This window comes from Pteronotus mesoamericanus, unplaced genomic scaffold (genome assembly GCF_021234165.1).
Source record: "Pteronotus mesoamericanus isolate MK-2021 breed Mesoamerican mustached bat unplaced genomic scaffold, CSHL_Meso_final contig_256, whole genome shotgun sequence".
NCBI classification, from domain to species: domain Eukaryota; kingdom Metazoa; phylum Chordata; class Mammalia; order Chiroptera; family Mormoopidae; genus Pteronotus; species Pteronotus mesoamericanus.
In genome coordinates this window covers 3,276,689-3,300,399 of record NW_026555108.1, presented here as the reverse complement: position 1 = coordinate 3,300,399, position 23,711 = coordinate 3,276,689, and the positions used below count along the sequence as shown (strand labels likewise).

At 54.2% G+C, this 23,711-nt stretch overlaps 1 protein-coding gene across 1 annotated transcript; it reads right to left on the bottom strand.

Moving 5' to 3' along the window:
• Positions 1 to 377: 377 nt before the first annotated feature.
• EFNB1 (ephrin B1) lies at positions 378 to 13,302 on the bottom strand. The gene is made up of 5 exons (XM_054574204.1): positions 12,432 to 13,302; positions 3,491 to 3,768; positions 2,611 to 2,703; positions 2,274 to 2,402; positions 378 to 2,130 (listed from the first exon to the last, which is right to left on the bottom strand). The coding sequence occupies exons 1-5, from the start codon at positions 12,557 to 12,559 to the stop codon at positions 1,718 to 1,720; spliced, it is 1,041 nt and encodes a 346-aa protein (XP_054430179.1). The 5' UTR covers positions 12,560 to 13,302; the 3' UTR covers positions 378 to 1,717.
• Positions 13,303 to 23,711: the final 10,409 nt, after the last annotated feature.

The window sequence follows — 23,711 nt, the reverse complement described above, 5'->3', positions numbered from 1 at the left end:
GGGGATCGGGATGTGGCATAGAACAACTGAAACACCTTGCTCCACTAGGACAGCCACCCTCTTCTTATATCTGCCCAGAGCACCATGTTTTGGGCACAGAAAATCTTTCAGTCTCCCAATCTCTCTCTCTCTCTCTCTCTCTCTCTCTCTCTCTCTCTCTCTCTCTCTCTCTCTCTCTCATACTCACTCAAACGCTCACACTTCATTCCCCAACATCACGACACCATTTTACACCCATTTCTCCATGTGGTTAATTTTTTTTAGTTGTCATTTTTTCTAAGAAAAAAGCAACAAGAAAATAATTCAGAGTTTATACAAAACATCTTTACATTATTTTTTCCAAAAAAGACTAGTATTTACACAAATGGCAACAGAAACAAAAACAAAAAACCCTTCCGACTGCCACCTGGAAGGGGCTGGCTGTTCTGCTCCCTCTCTCTCCCACCTGGCACTGGGGTAGGCAGCTGGCCAGGAGGCAGTGTGGAGGTGGATGGTGTAAGGCCCAGCTCCTTCCATGGCCACTCTGGAGCGCCTGCAAGGCGCATTCAAGTGGCAGTCTGTTAGCAGCCGTGCTGGCAAGGAGCCGGGGTCAAAGTGCACGGCGTGCTGGCCCAGCCCTGGGTAGCCTCTTCCTATTTCCAGGCCCCAGCCCTAGATTAGGGGGCCAATGAGAGCTGGGTTGGGGGAGCACCCACCTGTGCTAGAGCCCAGAAAAGGAGCAGGCCACCTGGCCTTATACCCGCTTAGGTCTCTGCCCTGGGCCTCTGTCTCCCCACTGGGCCAAAGGGGGCCAAAGGTGAGGAGAGAACAGGGCGGGGGGAGGGGGAGAAGGGAGAACTCCCAGCTCTGCAGGGCAAATAGCCACCTGGGCACCTCACCTCCCTCCACCCCCCATGAGGTCATCTGCCTGCAGCAGCTCTCCTGTTCCCCAGGCAACAGCCAATTAAGACGTTAATTACCGTGAGAGTGAGGGAGGCAGGAGATGCCCAAGAATCCCACAAGGAAGGAATTTTTTTTTTTTTTTTTGGTGGAAGGGTGGCAGCCACTACCCCATTGCCAAGATCAGCTTTGTAGCAGAAGGGTCGGAAGGGGAGGGTGAGACACCTTGCCCAATGGCACTGTCGTCTTCCCTCATGGGCAAGAACAGCCCTGGCCTGTCTCCCCACTCCCCCAATAACAAGGAGTTTATAAAAGAAATGCCATCCTATGCATCCTGGCTGGCCACATCCTGCCCCTGGCTCCTTATACTGGGCTGAGCCAGGCTCAGAAAACCTGGGGAGGGGCTGCCTTTTCCATTTTTCTTCCAAAAAACAGATGAAAATGAGTTGACAGCTAAAAATTGAACATAAAAACATTAAAAACAGTGATGATAGCGGACAAGCAGTCCTGGGAAGGGGAATAGGGGGCGAGGGGGGCAGGGCCAGGGGGCGTCCCCCTGCCTGCTGTCCATCAGCGTCCAACCCTGCCCTCCAAGAAGGGGCGCCCCCGCAGAGCCCAGAGGCCTGGCCAGAGGGGGAAGGCACAAGAGCATGGGGGCTGGGGGCACAAGCACCCCCTCCGAAGCCCAGGGGCAGGGCAAAAGGGGGATTATAAAAGCCAAGAAACTACAAAACTAAATACAAAGGTGGGCACAGCTGGCAAGGGGAAGGGCGTGGGGAGAAAGGAGAGGTGCGGTCCCGGCCGACTGTCCCTCAGGGCCTGAGGCCGCGCCGGGCTCTCAGACCTTGTAGTAGATGTTCGCTGGGCTCTGGGGCGGCATCTCCTGGACGATGTAGACGGGATGCCCGTAGTCCCCACTCACCTTCTCATAGTGGGGGCAGTAGTTGTTCTCTGTAGTCCGTAAAGGGATGATGATGTCGCTGGGCTCGGTGCCCGCCGTGCCACTGCCCCCCTTGGGACTGGCCAGGGTACTGAGCGAGAGGGCGGGCGCCCGCTGCTGTGTGTGCTTGCGGTGCCGCTTGCGCAGCTTTAGTAGCAGAACCGTCAGGAAGATGATGATGAGCAGGAAGATGACGCAGCCGGCGCCCACAGCTGCAAACAGTGCCACCTTGGAGTTGAAGAAGCTGTCAGGGTCCCCACTGCTGCCTCCGCTCCCCATTGGGCCATTCTTGTCTTCCTGGTTCACAGTCTCTGAGCAAGGGAAGCGAGGGGAGGAACAGTTAGGGGCACATAGCAGATTTCAGGCTGGGCTCCTTCCTGCCTTTCTTCAGAGACAGGGCCTGAAAGGGCAGCGGGCAACGGAACTGCGCTCCGAGAGACCCTTGTGTACTCACCATGCTTGCCGTCAGAGTCACCCAAGGAGCTCCGACCACCGGGGGCCTGCGTGGCCATCCTGATAGTGTTGTCTGCCTCCTTGCTGGGCCGGCTAGTAGTCAGCTGCTCAGGTGTCACAGCATTGGGGTCTGTGGATGGGGACAGGACAGGTGAGGGGAAGGGACCCCACCAGCATGGGGGCCTCAGTCATCCCAGGTGGGCCAAGTGTGACGTGTATGGTATACTAGACATCAGCTACTGTAACTCTGTCGTGCCCCCCACTCCCAACACACCCACACCCAGTCAGGGACATCTGTTGCCAAGGCCTAACCAGGGGCCCTCAGACTGGGGACTCACCTTGTCCAACCTTCATGACGATCTTCATAGTGCGCGTGCGGCACACGCCTCCCTCCCGGTTCTCCAGTCCCTCCAGGCTCCCATTGGATGTAGCTGCAGCAAGGGGCCAGTGGCATGAAGGGGAGAGACAGGTATGCCTGCATTAGCCAGAAACCCTAATGCCCCCATCACGACAAACCTGGGAGGCGGAGACCGGAGAGCGGTAAGCAGCCCCCACCTACTTGTGACCCTTTCTACTTCTCTCTCCCACAGGAACTAAGCGGCCAGCCCTGTCCAGCCTGGCCAGGGACTAGCCCCTCCCCAAGGGTGCTGGTCATGACCAGCCCTGGCTGTTCTTTCTCAGTGGATACTAACATGGATCTCCTTATCGGGCAATGTTGCTCAGAGGCAAAACAATCGGAACTGAAATCTTGAGGGAGGCTTCTACAAAGATGGGAAGGAATCCTGGATTTGGGGTCAGGAGAACTGGGTTGGAGTCCCAATCCTATCCCTAACTCCCTGTGTGATCTACGGCAAGAAGTTCCTTCCCTTCTTGGGGTGGCAGTTTCCCATGAAGACACAGGCCGAATAGCTGGCTGATCCCAAAGGGCTCTGCCAACTCTGCTCTTCCTAAGATTAGATCTTAGGTGGGCAAAGAAAATAAGAGAGTACCACAAATTGGAGTCCTCTCCCACTCAACTTCTAGAGCCAAGGCGAGCTGGCAGTGGGCCCTTGGTGAATATTGGGCCAGAATTCCAAGGCCAGGCTGGGAGGGGCACATTCCCATCTTCAAAGCAGACCAGATCAGACAGGGCCCTAACTGTATGCAGTCTCATTGTACTACTTAGAAGCTGCCGCTGCTACAGGATAGGACAGAACCCCATAATGGGCAGGGACTCACAGGTAATGTAGTAATCATGGTGCTTCTTGAACTCCAGGCCCATGTAGTTGGGGCTGAACTCCTGGAACTTGATGGTGAAGCGGATTTCCTTCTCTGGCCGATTGCAGGTGACCAGCACATTGGGGTCAAGCACGGTGCTGCAGGCAGCTGCCTGCTCAGGCCGAACCAGGTATAGCTTGTAGTACTCATAGGGCCGCCCCGCTTCTGCTCGGGGACAGATGATGTCCAGCTTGTCTCCAATCTTTGGGTAGATCACCAGGCCCTTCCCACTCAGGAACCTGACCAGAAGGGAAGAGAGGGTCAGCCTCAGGGTTGCGGTTTTCAGGCTATCTCCTGAGCCAGGGGAGTAGACAATGGGGTGGGGGCGGCTAGGCCTCCTGAGTGAAAATGGCAAGAACAGGAATTCTGTCTTTCCTCCATGCTAGGGTTGGGGGTGGGGAGAGAGAGCCACACTGCTAGCAGGGTGTGGAAGGGGTGGCCCATGGGTAAGGCTGCCAGGCTTTGACTGTTCGGTAGGGTGGGGCACTGCCTAGCTGGGGGAGCCCTTTGTCCTAATGTGGCATTTCCGCAGGGGGTTGACGTGGCCAATGGGCTGGGTACCAAGGTGTCAGGCCTGTGCTGCCTGGAGGTGGCAGCCCAATCCTCCTCCTACTGCGATCACACTCACATTCCTTTATAGCCACTGCTAGCACTTCCTCTGCACACATGTGCATACGCGCATGCGCGCAACATACACACAAGCCCACACTTGCCTTAGGCACTGCTCCCAGCCAATGACCGGGGGAGCTCAACCTGCCTGGGACCCATACCTTCTCCCCCCAGTTTTGCTAATCTTCAGCATGATAAGGAGACAGAAACAGGCATCTCCAGGAGCCCAGAGGTAATGGGCACAGTCTCTGGCCAGGTGTGGTTCCACAGAGATCTTCCCACTCCTCACTCCTACTATGTGGTGTCCTATCTGGACATATCTCACCCCAGTATGCAAGAGCCAGAATCCCCAAACTTCACCGGTGCCACTCCTAAGAACAGAAGAAGAAGGGGCCAAAGCAGAGATAATAGATCACATAACATAGGGCCCCAGGAACCTCCCTCATCTGTGTTTTCATCCCCCCACCTCCACACTGCCTCTGTTCCAGATCCTGAGAGGAGATGGGCAAATGCCATCTGAGGCAGGTCTGTCTTCTTCTCTGGAAGGCCAGGCAGTGGGGAATAGGAGGGCAGGGCAGCTGCCCAGGGCCATCTATTCACATCCCTCTGTCCTTGCCTGAGCATATGGTAAAAAAGTGGTGCTCTCTTGGCCACCTCTGAGCCTGGTCGGGCTGGAGCTGGGAGCTAGCAGTACTATGTGAGAGAAAGAAGACAGACTTTGGAATCACACAGACAGGGTCCTTACTAGTTCTGTAGCCTTGGATGTGCTGCCTATTCTTCCTGAGCTTCTGTTTCCCCCATCATAAATTGTGGGAGGTAAGAGCCTTCCTCTCTATGGGTGTAGAGGACAGATGCAATGGCATATGCAGAGCACCTAGCACACAGTAGGCACTCAACATGTTTGACTCCAAGAGGCAGGCAGCTAGACACTGACAGTACCTATGAGCCCAGTCTTCTTTCTTCGATAGGGTGGATAGGAAGAAAGGATGTGATCCCATCTTTAAGGACTTTACTGCCTGGTGTGGGTCAGAAAAGTAAATGGCCAACACTCTAGCCATAGACAGTGCCAGGCTATCTGTAGCTTATGTGTGAGAAGAGTACTTCAAACAGCAAGGGCTGGAGGCAGCAAGCGGAAGTAACACAATGGTCAGAGATGACTCAACAGAAAGAGTGGAAGAAACGGGGTTCTGGGTAATGAATAAGAAGACAACACACAGCAAGAGTGAACAGCATTGATTTGGTGGCGGGGGGAAACTCACAATACAATATACAGATGATATAGGATTGTACATCTGAAACCCACGTCACCCCAATAAATTCAATAAAAAAGTAAAAATAAATAGATAATTGATGAATTGAAAAAGAGTGAACAGCAGTGGCTGGGACACAAAACCCAGGTCAGGAATTGGTAGAGGAAGAGGTGGAAAAGCTCAGCTGGGGCCAGATTGAAAGGCTCTGAGGGCTGCAACACACACTGTGGGTTTCATCTCCCCAGGGACAGATTTTCTAGCAGGAAGGACAATGAAGAGCTGAAGGCAGTACTTCACAAGAATGAAGCCAAGAGTGGAAGAGCATGGTTCCACTTCATGAGGGTACGTACCACAGTGGGGACTTCAAGGTACGAGGGCCAACAAGGAGCTCAGTGTCCTCACTCAAAGGAGGGAAATGACAGCCAAGGAGGACAGTAGGGGAACTAGACCAAGCAGATAAAGGCTATGAAGAAAGGCAGCCCTCTCTCCATGCTGAGTGAGGCTCCACCAAGCTGGGGTCTGCCATCTTGCTGTGTGGGATGGTAAGGGCCACAGTGACTTCTCCCCCTTGGTACCTAACTTTACTGCACCCCAGAGGACCAAAAAGGGGGCAGGCATAGGATGGGCGCATACATAAATATTTCAGAGAGAACATCCCTACTCCGTGTACCATAAAGAGCCAAGAAGTTTCACCAAAGCCTCTATAATTGCCAAGGTACTTTTCACTTTCCAATCTTTACATTGGTTCCATCCAGACAGCCTGATTAGACGGCTTCTAATTCCTTAGAGCCAGAAGGAAGCTTTGAGACCCACTGAGTCCAGGCTCCCCATGCGAAGGCATGAGTGATCAGATGAATGTTTCCATGGAAGGGAGGCACTCAGAGCCAAACCTGAGGAGATAAAACTCACCCTGGATGTTAACTAAGGGGTCTATGAACACCTTGCACAGCTGTACCTCAACAAGACCCTCCCTGGGGGTGACAGCAGGAACATAGAGGACATGCAAGGGGGTACAGGCCAGCTCAGCTTTCTAACCACCTGGTCCTGGCTTACTCACCAGGGTGTCCTGTCTGCCCTGAGCAGTCTCCCATCCCCACTGAGGATGTGGAGCCCTGGAACTGGAACACAGGGCTTCCAGCTACTCAGGGTTACCTGGAACCCAAGACATGGGGGGACCGGATGTCTCTGCGGTAGGTGGCGGCAGGGAAAGAAGAGAGGACTCTTGCCCCCAACACCCCTCAGACTCTCCTGAACCTCAGTGAACAGAGTTCATAAATATTCATCAGTTCATTTGCATAGCAGCTGGCGGAGGGAAACTTACCTTCCCCTCAAGTGCAGTAGGGAGAAGAGCCTGAGGAGACCTGTCTTCCCTGACTCTGACCCCCCATCATGGTGCCTAATCAGCACCTTCCCCACTGCTGGAAAACTGCTTTTTGGTCTATGAGAGGCCCAAGAAAGGGGCAAGGGGCCACAATGGCTGGCTATGTATCCAGTGAGAGAGTGAGGCCACGAAGCCAAGCACAACACCAGTCATATTGTACAGGGGGACCCTGCAGGTCTCGTCTCATACTCTCCAGGTTAGGAGTAGGGGCAGGAGAGGAGGAGGAAGAGATTGCCCCCAAGTTAAACTCTTTATCCCCCACTTTTCAAAAGCTACTATTGCGCCCATTATCAAGTCAAGCTTTCCTGCCTGGGGCCACCCCCAGACAATGCCCTTTTCTGGAAACTAAGGGGATTGACATGGCCCAGCAGGAAGCCTGAAGCAGGTCGTCATGGTTACCCCTGAGGCCTTCCCTTCTTAGCATCTGATAGCCCCAGGACCCCAGCGAGCCACCCCAGGGAGTAAAAGGACTTAGGGGAGGCAGCCTGAACAGTCAAGCTCCTGCTTTGGGGCCTGCCTTTCCCCCTGTGCCCTAGCCCCAGTCTCTCCCAGAGCCTTCCTACTGAGTTTAGAAAAAAGAATCCTGGAATAGAAGAAGCCTGAAGGGTCTGGGCAGTAGCCTCCAAGGCCCTAGACCGGCCAGGGGCCAACTGCCCCCTGCTTCTTTTGTCCACCTGAGCGCCTCTCTGCCCACACAGGCACCATCTCCAGGGGGGAGAGCTTAAGGTGTGGAGTCGTGCCCAGAGAGCTGCCCACGTCTGACCAGATCTACACTTCCTTTCTCCTCATCCTTACCTCAGGCTCTAGGAACCTGTGATCACACAGTGGCTGAATAGAGAGCCTGGTCCCAGGCCATGCTAGTCGAAGGTTGGCGGAAGACTCTAGCCACAGCCTTGATTGGGTGACCCCAGCACCACCATACCTGCACCCCACCCCACCCCACCCCCAGTGCGGGAGAACCAGTGGAGGACAGACCCCAAGCCAGAGCTCAAGTCTGCTCTCATCCCAGCAAGGGTGGGGAGCCCCCAAATTAAAGGCTCCTCTTTCACTCCCCCAGCTCCACCCAGCCCCTGAGGCGGCTGAAGCAGGCCTGGCGTGTCCCAGCAGTGCCCGCCCAGGCGTGGGTGGGCAGGAACAGCAGCTGGGTCCTGGCACACGCGCGCACGCGCGCGCGCGCGCGCGCGCGCGCACACACACACACACACACACACACAGCACTGTCGGAGGCAGGGAAGCCAGGAGTGCCACAGGAAGTCACCCTCCCCACCCACACTGGACTATGCCCTCCCATCTGCCCCACCTGGCCAATGCTATAGGGTCCACTAGGGGCTTAACCCTCCTTTCCTCATTGTCTGCTTTCTGTGGGGTCCCTGAGAGGAAGATTCCTGGCCCAGAGAGGAAGCAAAGGTGCTGTTCAGAGCTCAAGAGGGAGGATGCCAGGTAGCGAGTTGGCTGCCTCTGGTTCAGGTCACCAGAGCAGGCTCTCTGCAGAGGTAGGCCCAGCAAAGTCAAATGAGGAAGTCAGAGCACTGCTCATCCCACGCAGGCAGGGCCTGAGTCACAAGGACAGATGCACACACACCTGTGAGGTGAGAGGGGAACCCAGGGGTAGTGAGCCAGTGACTCTTCCCATTCCCAATCTCCACCTTGAATTCCCATCTCTTCTAGAGTCCAAGGCAGCAGAATGGCATGGGCAGAATGGCACACAGCACAGTTCTACCCCTACGGGCTGACTGACTCTCACAGACAAGTCACTTCCTTTTTCTGTGTGTATGCCTCCTCATCTGGGAAATGGGGGTGATTCCAGCTTCCCAGGGCTGTTTGAAATATCTGATGAGCTCACATATGAGGATGCTTGTGAGTAGCAAGGTGCTGCCTGTTAGTTAGCATGCCAAGTACAGAGCTGTTTAGATGTAAGAAGCTTACAATGTTGGCTGCTAACACCCCCGCCCCAAACGACTACCATACCAACACACCCAGGAGGCAGGGGGCTGCTGTGGGGCACGAGGCAAGGAACCCCAAATGTAGCTGGTGAGCATCCCCCACCTCAGCTCCCCTAATAATCACAGGGTAGATCCTGCCCCCGAACCTGGCATTCCCATGGCAACCAGCAGCCTCCTGGCTGGCCCACCCTTTCTGTAGTCCCAACCCCAGATAAACCACAAAGCACAGTAGCATCCAGGGCCCGCCCATCATCATCCACTGAGTTGTTGAGGCAGTGGAGAGCCTGAGGGGAGAAAGGGAACCCTTGATTCAGCCCCCAGCCTCACAGGCCCTTCTGGCCCTGGCCTGGCTGCACGGGGTGGGGGTGGGGAGGGAGAGGAACAGGGAACTCAAGGAGCTGCTGGGTTCCCATCGCTCTCAGACCCCCACCTGTGGCCAATCAGCCACAGAGTAGAGGAGGTCAGGTCCCTAGCCGCCCCGGAAAGGGGCCCCATAAGCTGGCCTCCCCAGGACTGTGAGCTGGAACAGCTGTGAGGGGGCTGGGGACAACACTTCGGCTTAGAGCAGGCAAGCCTGGGTTGGGGTCTGCAGCTGCCCCCACCCATACTAGATGGAGTCAAGGGTCCTGAACGCCAAGCTGAACCCCCACCCCCACCCCCTTGTAGAGAAGGTGTAATGTGATCTCAGGCACATTCCCACTCCCTGGAGGTGGGGGAACCTGAGTGGGGGGCAAGAAGGGGTCAGAATGGGACTGAGAGACTGAACTGCAGCAGCTGGACTTGGCTGAGGACTCAAGTGTGAGGTTTGCCGGCTGCCCCAAGCTCTCAGGGGAAGAGGCTGGGGGAGGGGGGCCACCCTGGGACTTTCCATCACAGCCCCCACCCAAGTGCAGGCACACACTCTGGTTTCTCCCAACATCTAGTGGGACCAAACCCACTTCCCCACCCTGTGCCCATCGGACAAAGCTGACAAGAGGGGCCAAAGAGGCAGAAGCCCTTGCCACCCAGGGTTTACCACACTGGGAGGGCCCAGTACCAATGTGGGGAAGAGGCTGGGAGTGTTGAGCTGGCCCTTCCCGGTCCCCTCTGCCGGTCAGGGCTCCGGGTGCGCCCCGGAACCTGGAAACATACCTCTGGCCTCACCACTTCTTTATTTTGATTTTTTTTCCCAACGAGGAAGCAATTAAGCAGGTTTTATAAGCGCTGGGAGACTTTGGGGAGGGTAGTTGCCAGCTCCTGACAGGGCCGAGGAGACAGACCAAAAGCCGGGAGGAAGAGGGGAGGGAAGAGAGAATATGAGCCTGTGAGGGAGAGCACGGGCATGTGCGAGAAACAAAAGGACTTGAGAAAAAGAGGCAGAGAGTGACTAAGAGTGAGAGGGAGTGTGAGAAAGAGGGAGAGCTGGCGAGTCTGGCTGGAGAGGGGAGGTGAGCAAGGATCAGAGGGCAGAGAGGGCCAACTGACAAGGACCTGAGAGGGGGATCTCAGGCCAGAGACACAGAGGGACACGGACAGAGCAACAGAGTGAGACTGTTTATTTGAAAGGCTGTGGCAGCCTGAAGGTTGGGCGCGGTGGCAGAGGCAGCCCCCAGAGCTCCAGTCGAGAGGAGGGCAGCGCCTCCCTCCTGTCTTCTTGCCCCCCCTCAATGGCGGCTGCATTCCAGACCCCTGAGAGAAAATGGAATGGGGCGGGGGGGGGGGCGGGGCGGCGCAGCGCCAGGGGTACAGGACCAGTCCTCAACCATTCCCAGAATCTGGTCAATTATAGGATGGAATTCGGGCAGGTCCAATGGAGTCCTCAGCCATCACCCCCACCCCACAGGATGCCTGCACTTGGCTTGAAGTGGGGTGCAGTGGTGTTGGACCTCAAAAACCTGTAAACCAGTCCAGGGCACTAAAGGCTCAAAACACAAAAAGGAGGAAGCTCAGAGAGATCTAGTTTCTCCCAGCTCCACCCCCCCAACTCTGCAGGAGGGCTCCCTTCCAGCTGTGGAGCTGCCTGCTATCTCTGGTTAGAGACCCGAGAGAGCAATTAGGTCACTCCCATGAGCCCCTATGATGGGCTACCCCAGGCAGCTTTCAGCTCTCCTGGCTCAAGAGGGAGCATTTCCAGCCTCCACCCTTACAGGGGAGAACTGGGCACTTTACAACCTTTCCCCCTGGGCTCAGTGGCCCAGGGCCCCCAGACCACTTTGAATCCCTACTGTTAGAGCATTGTGCCCAATTTGGCTGCGGGTGGGGGGAAAGTCTTGCTAATCTCTTTCTTGTACTGAAACAGAGCCCTCTCCTCGATCCTGGTTTAGCTACCCCACCAACCAGTAAATAGGACCCTACCTTAGCCCAAAGAGAAGAGAATTACTGAGGCATTCTTCCCTCACTCCCCACTCCAGGGCGGAAAGGGGCACTGTCCCTGGGACCTAAGAGGCTGAGGCAGGCAGGAGCCTAGGAAGTTAGCGGGGCGCCCAGGAGAGTGGACAGGAAAAGATTTCAGATACAGGGAATGGGAGAGCACACACAGGGCAGGCCGAGGCCCCCCACTTTTCCACTAAGTGGGGGATATCTATGTGCACACTGCAGGGACCTCAAGAAAACAGGAAGGAAGAGCAATTTGACCCCGAGTTTCAACCTCAGTCCTGGATGCCAGAAGAGAAAGAGGTCCAGAGGTCACCACACAGCCCCATCGACTCCCCACTAACAGCCCAGAAACCAGTGAGCCACCGCCCTGAAGGGTGTGTGTGTTGCCGGGGATGGAGGGGTAGTGATTGTGAAGGGGAAGGAGGAGGGGAAAAAAAGAAAGGATCTCCTCTACATAGCTGCCTCCCCAACCCCTTGGGGAAAACTACGCACAGCTCCCCAGTCTGAGAGACATAGGGTGGGGGCCAATGGACCGCCTGGGCAGGAATCCTTCAAATCCTTCACTCCCCACCCGCCTCCTTCCCAGGCTGAGCCGCGCTCTCCTGGGCGCCTTCGAATCTCTGCCACCGGCTCCTCTGGACCCCCGACGGGCGCGCTGGATCGAACCCCCCCCCCCCCCCGCAAACCCCTCTTCCACTCCGCCCCTCTCCACCCGCCGCCTTTGTGAGCCTGGAAGCGGCGCCCGCCCTTCCAAGGCCCGGCAGGGAGAAAAGGGGGGCTAGAAGAGACGGCAAAGCAGAAAGCTAGGGACGCAAACAGGGAAGAAAGAGAAATGAAAATGGGAGAAGCCGGAATGGATACAGGGGCGCTGCCACCCGCCCCAAGCACGGAGTCCCGCGCCGGGGTCCCTTCACAGCTAAACAAACGAGGAGCCTATGTTCCGGCCTCATCCCCCGCCCAGGTCAAGCTTGCCCCCCGAAAGGCTCTGGGCGAAAACCGCCACGTTCTCAGGGGCCCCACAAGGGGCTTGCCTTCTCGCCACCACCACCACCCAGCCCTCTAGTGCGCTCCTGAGCGCCCGGACTCCCAGCCACGGCTGGCGCGACCATCTCGACTTGATCTGGGACGTGGGGAGGAGAGGGCCCACAAGCCGCAGGGTCACAACCCAGCCAAGTGCCCCCACCCCACCCCGCCGCACCCTGCCCCGCCCGCCCGCAGGAAAACACGCTCGAAAAAGGCAGAGACAAAATGGGGCGCCGCTCCTCTTCCGAACACCTCCCCACTCACACTCAGGGGCGCGCGGCCTCACCCCGAAGGAGTTCCTCCCTCCCACCCCCAGGGACCAGAGCAGATAAGTTACTCACTTGGGGTTGAGGGAGCTCCAGGACACGGGCTCCAGGTTCTTGGCCAGCGGCGTGGCAAGCCGGCACAGCGCCAACACGACCATTGCCACAAGCCACTTGCCGAGCCAACGCTGCCCAGGCCGGGCCATCTTCCCGGGGGCAGGCTGCAGTTCGTGATCCCCTGGCGCCTCCTCAGCAAAGCTCGCCTCGCCTTCCCGTGCCGCGCTGCGCTCCGAGCCGCTCAGGCTCCCATCCTCCGCGCCCGCCGGCCTTGAAGTGCTCTCCTCCCGCCGGCTTCGGTGTCGCTCTTCTCCGCCCGGCCGGCCAGGAGGACTCACTGGGCAGCCGCCCCCAACCCGGGCATGGGCTACGGCCTGCGAGGGCTCGCTCCCCTGACCTTTCCGCTGCACCAGGCGCGACGGGGGCTCTGCGCCCCCGGGTGCTCCCGCCCGATTCTGCTCTGCTCCCCGAGACTGCTGGGGACTGAGCACCTTTTCCCAGACGAGGTCTCCCCGCTGGGGACTCGGTGGCCACCCCGACGCCTCGACTGTCCCGGGATCGGCGCCCCTCAGAAGAAGGATGAGTCTCCCTACAACTCGAGCGCGGTCCGGGGGCTCCCGCCTGGGTCGCCCTAACACGGGTTCCGTTCCTCCAGGCCACACTGGGACTCCGGGCTCCGCGCCCCTCGACAGCTTCTACTTCAGCGCGGGCCCCGCTCAATGCACTTAGAAGAGCGGGGAGATGCGGCCGAGCGAGCCAGTCCCATTAGTTTGCGCCTCTGAAGCCTCAGCAGGGTGGCCAGGCAGCCCGGTTGCCGAGTCCTAGCTCCCCGGCGATTGCGCCTGAGGGTCTGCGGCCGGTGCGAGCCTCACACACCTCCCACTGCTGTCCAGCGCGCATAGACTCCCTCCGCCGCCGCTGAGCTGTCTACTCCCTTGCTCAGGCGAACGCAAGGCCAATCCTACTGCTCTTAGCCAATAGCAAGCTTCGTTACGGGGTCCTTGCCCCGTACCACGCCCCCAGAACAGGAACGGGGAGGGGCTTCAGGGAGCTCTTAAGGACGCCGCGCTCTCGATGGCACCAATCTGAGTGTGCGGCTCCTGCGGTTAGGGGTGGGTCCCGCCTAGTCCTGTTCCCAGAGCGCTCACCCCGTGGGAAGTTGGCGCTCCTCTAGAGCCGTCGGCCTCCTCTCCTCCCCATGTGCCTGGTCAACACTCCGACCCACTGACCTGGGCCACACAAGCCCTGTTACAAGTATCCCAGGAAAGTAGTACTTCTATTATCTTCTTTACGCACGCGAGAACCTTGAAGTCCTGCTCTGTGCTCAGCTCTGTGGCAAGGATAGCCTGTTTGCTCCCGGGCCAGTCTCCCGTAAGCCTCTGGGGGCCATTCCTCCTTCCGCCCTCGCAATGCAGAGTCCTCTTGCGCTTGGACCCGGAGCCCTGAACACATTACGAACGGATAGCAGTGGGTGGTAGAGATTCGGAGGGGTCGAATACGGGATCCCGGGCGGGGGGGAGAGTTGAGTTTTTCACCCCTAGGGACAAGGCCTTCGGAATTTCTGATTTGGGGGAGAGCCCTAGATGTCTAGATTTCGAGTCCTGTCCTGTCTGCAGGCCCAAGCAAGGCCTCGGGATAGGCCAGCGGGGATAAGACGGCACCTCGATAAAGAAAGACACCTCGAGGGCAAAGAGGAAAGGGCGCAGGGCAGGCGCCTTTTGAAAAAGCAAAAGCGGGCGTTCCAGCCCCAAGACACCGGACTCCAGCCCCTCCCGGCCTCGCCATCTGGGTCTTTGTCTCCCAGCCCTGGCCCATTCTCCCCGCCCCTCCTCGCTTCCTTGCTTAAAACTTTGGCTCCATCCCACAGCTCAGACCCTCCCGGTCCGACCCGCTCGCCCCGGTCGGACCCTAACAGACTCACTGACGTGCTAATGTCTCCCCCTACTGGTCTTTCATAGCATTGCGGGCGCATGGGACAAACGGTGCTCTCACTGAGCAGGAGCGTGGCACACACAAGCCCGGCACACGCGCTTGAACACAAGACCTGGAATAGACGTGGTGACTTTGGCAAGAACCGAGCCCCAGTGTGGGAAAGAAGAGAAAGCACGGGAGAAAGTTCTGGGTTTGGGGTTGGGTTTAGGGCTCTTCCAAGGATATGAAGTCCCCTTGCTGTTTCTTTATGGAAATAGTTGAGGAACCATTTGAGCCACGGAAGTGCTCTACCATTTATGCAGTTTCATGCCTTTGTCTCACGTAAGCAGGAGGCTGAGCTACTGAGTCTCTCACTATTCTCTGGTAATCTCTTTGACTGTAGAGTGGACCTCTATTTGGGAGAAAATATAAAAAGAAAAGCTGGGCCCCTCCTACTCTCAAGGACAAGGCGTACGAAGTGAGAGAGATTTGGGTATATAGGGAGGAAGGAACTGTCTAGGGTCCCTCAGATCCAAGCTGGGCCCCTTGCTGGGGTGTGAGCAAGGAAAGACAAGAACAAGATGCAAGGGCATATCAAACTCCAGCTTAGAGACGAGGATCCTGCCAAGTACACGGCAGGACATCAAAACGGCCTGCCGCTTTTACTAGATCCTGACTCTGTGCCAAGAACTGTGTTAGATGCATTTCCTTTCCCAATCCTCTGAGATGACTTCCACTAGCCCTATTTTACATAAGAGTGAAACTAAGGCTCAGGGAGGAGAAGTGACTCATCTAAGGCTGCCTAGCCGCTTGGTGGTGGAAGCAGGATTTGAACCCTGGTTTATCTATCTCCAGAGCCCATGCCCATTCCCCTTTACCATACTGACTTGCCACCTTTCCAGCCCCTTCTGGCTTACATGCTGACTTAACAAAGGTTGTTCGTGCCTGCAAAGCAGCAGCCTTTAGGATGGCCAGGACCCTACTCTTGACTCACAGTCCTCCAAGGGGTTAGGCCTCCACTAGGCCTAGGAAAGTTCATCTGTGTCCCTGGCCACATCCCCAAGGGCCCTGCCAACTTCAGAATCAGCCTCGGAGTCCACTTTCCACCTTCTGAGTGCCCTTTGGGAGGGAGGCGAATCCCAGACCAGGTGTGGGATGAGAGAGATGAGGCTCTGCTGCTAGGCTGGGAAAACCAGGGAAGGCAGAAGCAACTTCCGAATGTGCCAACGCCTAATCCTGGGTGGGGAGGGTGGCCGAGGAAAGAGGAGAGAACTCTTTATGTCTAAGCGTGCTCCACACACTGCTCACACCTGGTCATGGCCCAGACTTTCTGTCTCGACCTGTCGACCTCAGCTACAGGGGCTTCAGTAGTAGGGCTGGGACTACTCCCTGCCACAGCCAGGGCTGGTGACTCCGGGGCTCCACATCCTGCCCCACCCTAGCAGGGCCTCAGATGTAATGATTCAGGCCCCTGAGGTAGGGAAAAATTACTCCTTAAGGGAACCCAAGAGGAAGTCAGGATCTGTGTGGAAAGTGGGCCCTTTTCAATCCAAGCCCATGGTCCCTCGGGTTTCAAGTTCACCAATGTGTCCTGAGCACCAAACCTGTGCTAGCCTCTGAGCTGGGCCTGCCCTGTGTCCCGCAGAGGAACCCCACTGAGCCTCGCCTTGGAGGAGCTCCCAGCGCATGGAAATCAGTACGTGGGGGCCCCTGGGCCCAGGGATGCGGAACAACTCGCCACCACAGGCGGTCTCAGGCACCACACCCTGAGCTCAGCCCCCCACACCTGTGGGACGCAGGGGGCATAAACTTCTGAGCCACGCTTTTCACTTCATCTCTGTGTGCTTTCGTTAACTTGCTTGTAACCTGGAGCTCATGCCTCCTTCACAGGGCTGTGGTGAGGGGTGAATGAGATAATGCACATAAAGGGCTTAGCATCATGCCTGGCCCACCACGGCACTTACTAAATGGAAACTATTATTCCTCCACAGAGCCTCCCACAGAGACACCCTCCTTCCCGGTCACACACGTTCTCACCCGTTCACACATGCTTTGTGGGCCATGCGCACATTTTTCAGACCCTCTGGTGCTCTTACACATGTCCATATTCATACGTGAATTCTTGGTCTTTCTCACCTACCCACTCACGCCATACCAGCTGGCAGGCCTGGTTCGTGCCATCATGGAACGTAGAGTCTAGCCCGCACATTTTCTTCTGTCACTGTCACACACACATGCATCAACATACACACACCCCCTTGATTTCTGGGGCCCTTGTCCTTGACCTCTTCTTGCCTGCCTTGCACTCTGACAAGAGGAATGAACTAACTCACCTAAGACTACACAGCCAGGCAGTGGGAAACTCGGGATTCAAACCTGGGCCATTTGGCTACACAGCATGAACTCTGACTCAGAACTCTATGCCAATACCCCAGGGCCCTGGAAAGAAGTGTGCGCCAAGGGCTGGGCCCAGCACAGAAAGAGTCAGAGTGCAGAGAGCCCACTCTGCAAGGCTAGAGCTCTGTCTCCTAGCTACAATCATCTCCGGCCTGCCCCAGGCCTCCTGTCTGTCCCCTTGAAGAGCCACCGCCTCTGCCTGCACCCTCCTCACAGGAAGAGAGAAGGTTCTGTTTTTGGTACACCTACTGTATATGCCAGCCATTGTAGCTGGTCCTATAGTATTGCCTTGGGTGCTTATTATCCTCATTTAATTCTCGCAACAGCCCTGAGGTTGGTATTGACAGGTCTGTTTTAGAGATGAGAAAATGGGCTCCCCTCTGGTCTCCCGTTCTTCCCTCTGCCTTCACCCCTGCCCCTGCCTCAGCTTGGACCAGCTGGGGTCTGTGTTGGCCCAGGTTGCCCCCCTCCCCTCCAAATACCTTGCTTTTCCCAAGTCACTCTATCTCTGGGTCAGGCCCAGGGCAAGCTCAGGGTGGGGCCCAAGCCCTCTCACTCTTCCTTCTCCCCACTCCTGGCTGAGCCACACCCCAGGGCTGGGTCAGATCCAGCCCCAGGTGGGTACGCCCTGCAAGTCTAGTTTTACTGCAGCCAGGACAAGTCCCAGAGGCTGGGGAAGGAGGGGTTGTCCCAAAGGCTTAAGGTTCAGCCAGACTCAACCCCCAGCCCCTCTCTGGTCTCTGCCCCAGCCTCATGCCTGGTTTGTGGGTGTTTGCACTGAAATCACTTTGATCCTCCAGGTGTCAGCCTGGCTTGGCTGAGGCTGTTTGCAGGGAGAGAGTAGCGATACAAGGAGCCCCTCTCTTCCTGAGATGGGCCTGTTCCCTCCATCCCTTTCTCTTTATCCCCTCCTTATACCCCTTTACACTACTCCGGACTCATTGAAATTTGTCCCAAGCCCCCAGGCTCCATACATGCAAATGCCTTGCCCTCTGGCCCCGAAATGAGCCTAGAACAGGGCATCTGAGACCAAGAGCATGGCTTGAGGGGATATAACAGGTGGCACAGGCTCTGAACCATAGCTGGGACCCTGGGGTCCTTAGAGGCCTCATCTTCACACATCCCTGCCCTCCTGCATGTCACGGATCTGGGCTCATCTGCCTGTGTAGGTTCCCCCTGTCCTCTGCTCTCCAGCCCAGCACAGGGCAGATTGCTGGAGGAAATCTCGCGGCACTCCAGCCCAGCCCACCTGTTGCCTCCTCACTCCAGTTACCTGGGGAATGTGCAAATAGGGGCTGGGCCATCCATCACTGTCAGGGGCTCTGGAATTTGGGGGAGGGGAGCAGCAGCTGTCCCCACCTGTCACTGACCCCATCCTCGTGCCCCATTTCACAGGGCCAGTAGGCCCTGGGAAGGAAGATGCTGGTTGGAGAAATAGCATCTTTACCCACTCCTACTCCTGGCTCCTTAGTGAACGTGTCAGTCCCTATAAACACAAGGAATAAAATTCCCTTGGAGAAACATCCCAAGCAAGGCAAATATTTGGACAACCCAAGGAGCAGAGGGAAGGGGCAGCTGCTTCCCCATCTCTGCATCCCTGCTAGCTCTGACCCTCACTAGCCTATGAGCTAGCTCCACCCTATCAGGAAGGCTAAAGAATCAGGCTCTGGGCTTTCTCGACTGATAAACTCGGGCCTCCCAGGGGCTGGATCCAGCTGGCCAAATAACCATAGCAGATTCATGACGCTCAGGCCTACCACCCTCCAGCTGCCCCTGAGCTAACCCAGCCAGGATCACTGCTGTGGAAACCTCCCCGGGCCATTCACCACTTAGTCCAGCATGGTTTGGAGACTCCTTCTCACCCTCAGTAAGGACAGCTGTAGTGCCTGGGCTCTGCTACCTCCCAGTGAGGGCCCAGTTTCTTTCTAAACCTTTCCTTTAGTCTTCCCACCAAGCCTCCCCCACACCTACCCCCGCCAGACCCCCACCTCTCCACAGCTGTCCAAGCCGAGGTTGGGGTGAGGCTTCAATTGACAAACCACCCAGCATCTTCCTCAGGAGGAAGCCAGCACCCCCACCCCCCAGAGAAATAGAATTCTTCCTGGCCTGGCTTGCTTTTCCTTCCCAGCCCCTGTCCAGGACACAAAGCAGAACCACTGGCTGCCCCAGCCTCGGCCACGTGGGGTGGGGGAAGGGGCGTGGAAAGCGAGGGAATTTTCCTCCTTGGATTAGTGTCTTGGGCCAGAGCAGGGAAGGCAGAAGGCTCCGGGGGCTGCTGAATTAGGGGATTAGGGCTCTAAAGACAGGGGAGGGAGGAGGTGGGATTTCAGAGGTGAATAAATGAGGCATTCTGCAGGTTGCTGAATCAAAGGGGTAGAGTCCCCAAGGAAATCTGGCCGTCTTCGCCTCCCTATTCCTCAATCTCTGTCGACCCCTAGTGGTCAGCTCAGTATTTGCATTCCAAAAGCTGGCCCAGCACTGAGCCTGGCCACCAAAAATCCAAAGGGACACGGGGGACACTGACAGCTTTGAGTGTTGGCCTGAGCTGAGTGAAACCAAGAGCACCCTCCCTTCTCCTCCCCAGCATCCCTCCAAGTACTGTAAAACAAATCTATCCATACTATCCTGACTCTACTGCTGGTGATTGTCATTTGGATTTTCATTATTTGTGTACAAGGGGCAAACCCCCAAAATGGAATTATCCTCGGGAGGGCAGGCCCCTTGTAGTACAGGCTTCCTCTGCTGGGCGAGTGTTCTAGGAACCCATCTGTATTGGTGTGCCAGTGGGCCTTATTGTGAGAGGCTGTGTTCAGCTTCAGGAAATTTTTTTTCAAAGACCCAGCATGTTTGCCCTTTTCATGATGGGTGATTTACAAGTGCACCTGCCCACGCTGCACTCAGTGTTCAGAAGTTTTTGACCAAAAACAGCATGCTCCCCACCCCGCCTCACCTTCCTTATTCACCTGATTGCCCAAGTGACTTTTTTCGTTGTTGTTTCCCCAGATGAAAAAAGTCCACAAAGGGAAACGGCTTGCCAATGTGGAAGAGGTGAAACATAAAATGGCAGAAGCCCTAAAAAACTTAGAAATCAATGAGTTCAAAAACTGTTTTGAAGAGTGGAAAAAGAATCTCAATTGATAAATTGCATCAAATGGAGAGGACTTTGAAGGTGACTGACGTTTAAACGTGTAAGAATAAATACACAATTTTTTTATAAATAAATTCTGGGGGGTTTTTGGGATCGCCCCTTGTATGTCTTAGTTCTCCCACTACATACTAATCTGGGGCAGACACCACTGACTGCTTCTCCTTTGTTTTTCACGTGAAGGCCACGCATAAGGATGGATATGCAAGAGGTGTGCAAAAAAATGCTAACGGGGATGGTGACCATGATGATGATGGTGGTGATGGTGACAGCTACCACTTATTGAGCACCTACTATATTCCAGGTGCTTTCTATCCATTCTCCCACTCAAAAGTCATTTTATATACAGGTGATTGGCATTCTCAGAAGTCAAGTATCCTAAATAACATCTTGGATCTAGTAGGACCTAAAGTTTAAGACAAGTCTCTACAGCTCCAAGCTACAGGTACCCCCATCCACTATGTGCCACACGCTGCCTTTACCCCTGAAGGGGACACGGGGATAACTATGACTCAGTCCCTGACAATGCGGCATGGTGTGAGCCATAGCGAAGACCATAGGCTCCATGGCATAGACAGACCAGCTGTGCATCCTTCCTCCTCATCTCCAGACCACTCTTCTCTAGTTTGCTCATTTGACAGGACAGATTGCCCAGCCCAGATGTGCAGTAACTGCAGGTCCCATCACACGAGGAGGCTATGGCCACTTGGGCAACTACTATGGACAATGGGTCCCCGAAAACTTCAAGAATCCAGAGCCACATAGGGAGAGTCCATCAAAGATTGCTACCATTAGCATACCCAGAGTCTCCCAGGAATCAACATGGGTCATTTCAGGTCACAAATGCTGCTGAGCCTCCTCTGGGATCTTGGCAGGTGCTGCAATCTGAAGCTCCAAAGAATGAGAGACACCTAAGTTACTTGCCCTCACTCCATGCCACGCCCAGTTAGCAAGCAGTTCCAGGCTGGCAAGAACCATTGAGTAGACCGTCCATCGGCCTGAGTCTTACTCTTGTGTGTGACGTCCCTGAGTCATTTTGTCTTTCTCCAGTCTGGTGGCCTTAAAGGAAACTGAGGCATCTCATTTTTCCCCTCTTCCCTTCCCCCAAGTAAGCCACTCACCTGAAATTCTCCCTTTCAGTCACTTTGTTCTTAGGAGTCCTTCGTGCCTGCTGGGGCTGGAAAGGAAAAGCTCTTTGTGGGGGCCCAGAGGGTTTCAAGGCCCCCCTTACCTGTCCCCACCACTAGGATTCTAACAAGGCCCTGGCCTGGAGTTGACAACGTTGGAAGGCAGGCAGCCTATTCAGTTTCCCAGACACATTCTGCAAGCAGAGGAGCTTACAGGTTTCAGGCTGGATTTTCCATGCACATTTTATTAAGGGCTTTGTGGCCAAAGTGGATGACTGGTAACACCTGCTTTTAAAAATGTCCAGAGCAATGGGGGAAAATTGGGACAACTGTAACAGAACAATAATAATAATAATAATAATAATAATAATTGCAAAATGTTAAAAAAAAAACTAAATAAATAAATAAATAATAAAAATGGCCAGGGCCATTTCATAGTAAGTCACAGGCTTCTGTGATTCTGACTGACCATTTCCCTTTACGTTGGTGCATAACGGAACTGCTTCCTGCAGGAAACCTTGGCTCTGCCAGCAGATCCTCCCAGGGCTCACTGCTGGGCAGAAGCACACTGGTCTTCCTCTACAGTTATGTGTGTCTTCGCCGGCACCCCACCTTCCATTGGCAGCCTGCAACCTCGCTCAAAGCCTAGCTGACTGCTGAGGCTGATGGGTGTGCACATGCGCCACTGTGCAGAATACTGGCACTCCAGGAGCTCATTAGGGTACATGGGCTCCCCTACTGCCACGTAGCATGTAGCAAACTTGTGCTCCCAGAAACAATGACTCCAGGAGCAAATGCTCCTGACACCCTCAATGACCCCTGGGATGAAGTGAGGCCACTGGGGTCAGTGGTGCCCACACAAGTCAGAAGACAGCTATGAATGGGGTCAGGGTGTCACACAGTCCTGGATAGGCTGTGGCTTTCACTATGCGGGACTGGGAGCCTACTTCATAGGGTGCTTGTGAGGGTTAAATGAGTTAATACATGTGAAGTATTTATATAGCATGTGCCATGGACATGTTAGCTCGTATTAGCTGGAGTTTGTTTGTTTTTTGTATTTGTTTGTTTGTTTGTTTTGCCTTCTTTATATATCCATCAGGAAATCTCTATGCCTTCTTGGTTTGCATGTTCATCTCCTTTGCCATTGTTTTTTTTTTTTTCCTCATCAACTTATAAGAACAATTTATCTATTAAGAATATTAATTCTGTGCTAGATTTGGAACCCAAATTATTTGTATTATGTTATTGCTTTTCAGATTATTTTTATAGTAGCTTTATTGAGATACAATTTACATACCATAAAATTCATTCCTTTAAAGTGCACAAATCAGTAGATTTTAGTGTATTTGTATAGTTGTGCAATCATCATTATTATTTAATTTCAGAATGCTTTATTGCCCCCCAAAATACCATATTCTTTGGCAGCCACTCTCATTCATCATTTCCCCCTCCCCCAGTTGCTGGCAACTACTAATCTAGTCTCTGTGTCAGTGGATTTGCCTGATGGACATTTCCTGTAAATGGGATCTTATAATATGTGGTCTGTTGTGACTGGCTTCTTTCATTTAGTGGAATGTTTTTGAGGTGACTCTGTATTGTAGCAGGTGTTAGCAGTTTATTCCTTTTTATTGCCACATAATATTCCATTTTGTGGATATACCACACAATTTTTATGTGTTCGTCAGTTGAATAAACTTTGGGTTGTTTCCACTTTTTGGATATTATGAATAATGCTGCTATAAACACGTACAAAGTTTTGGGTGGACACATGTTTACATTTCTCTTGGTTACATATACCTGGAAGTGGAACTGCTGGGTCATATGGCAATTTTATGTTTAACTTTTAAAGAACTTCCATATTGTTTTCCAAAGTGGCTGAACCATGTATGAGACATTCACTTTCTCCACCTCTTCTGCAACACTGATTTTCTTTCTTTTTGATTATAGTTATCTTAGTGGGTGTAAAATGCTATGTTTCTGCAGTTTTAATATGCATCGCCAAGATAAATAGTGAGGTTAAGAACATTTCATGTGCCTATTGCCATTTGTACATTCCCTTGGGAGAAATGTCTATTCAGATACTTTATTCATTTGTAATTGGTCATTTGTCTTTTGATCGTTGAGTTCCAAATATACTTTATATATTATGGATTCATGTCCCTTACCAGGTGTATGATTTGCAAATATTTTCTCCCATTCTGTGGGCTGTAATTTTACTTTCTTTCTTTTTTGGGGGGGAAGTTAATGGAGTATATTTTGTGTGCCAGTTGGCAAGGGTTAAAAGCTTGTATAGAACACAGCAGGATGGATAGGGGTACTGGCATATGACACACCCCAGATAAAAGGAGAAACACTTTGCATGTTTGCCTGGGGAAGAACAAGGGACTGTTCTGGGAACCAGCACACATGGCACACTAGGGAAAGGTGAATCAGGTGGAGTCTCTGAGTGGATACATGGGGAACAATCTCCGTTCTGGCCTGGATTTAGCTGGATCAAGTTCAAGGGTCCAGAAGTAGTCATGTCATGGAATAATCTGTCCTCCACATAAAAAGTCTACTGTTGTAGAAATGCAGTGTCCAGTGAGGCACTTAAAGAAAGAAGCTTGTTAAATATAAGTTATTTACAATTTTAATAACGTTTTAATGTTGAAAATTTTCTGAAACATTATACATAAATTAATTTTCAACAAACCTCCTCATGTTATTTACATTTTTATTTCC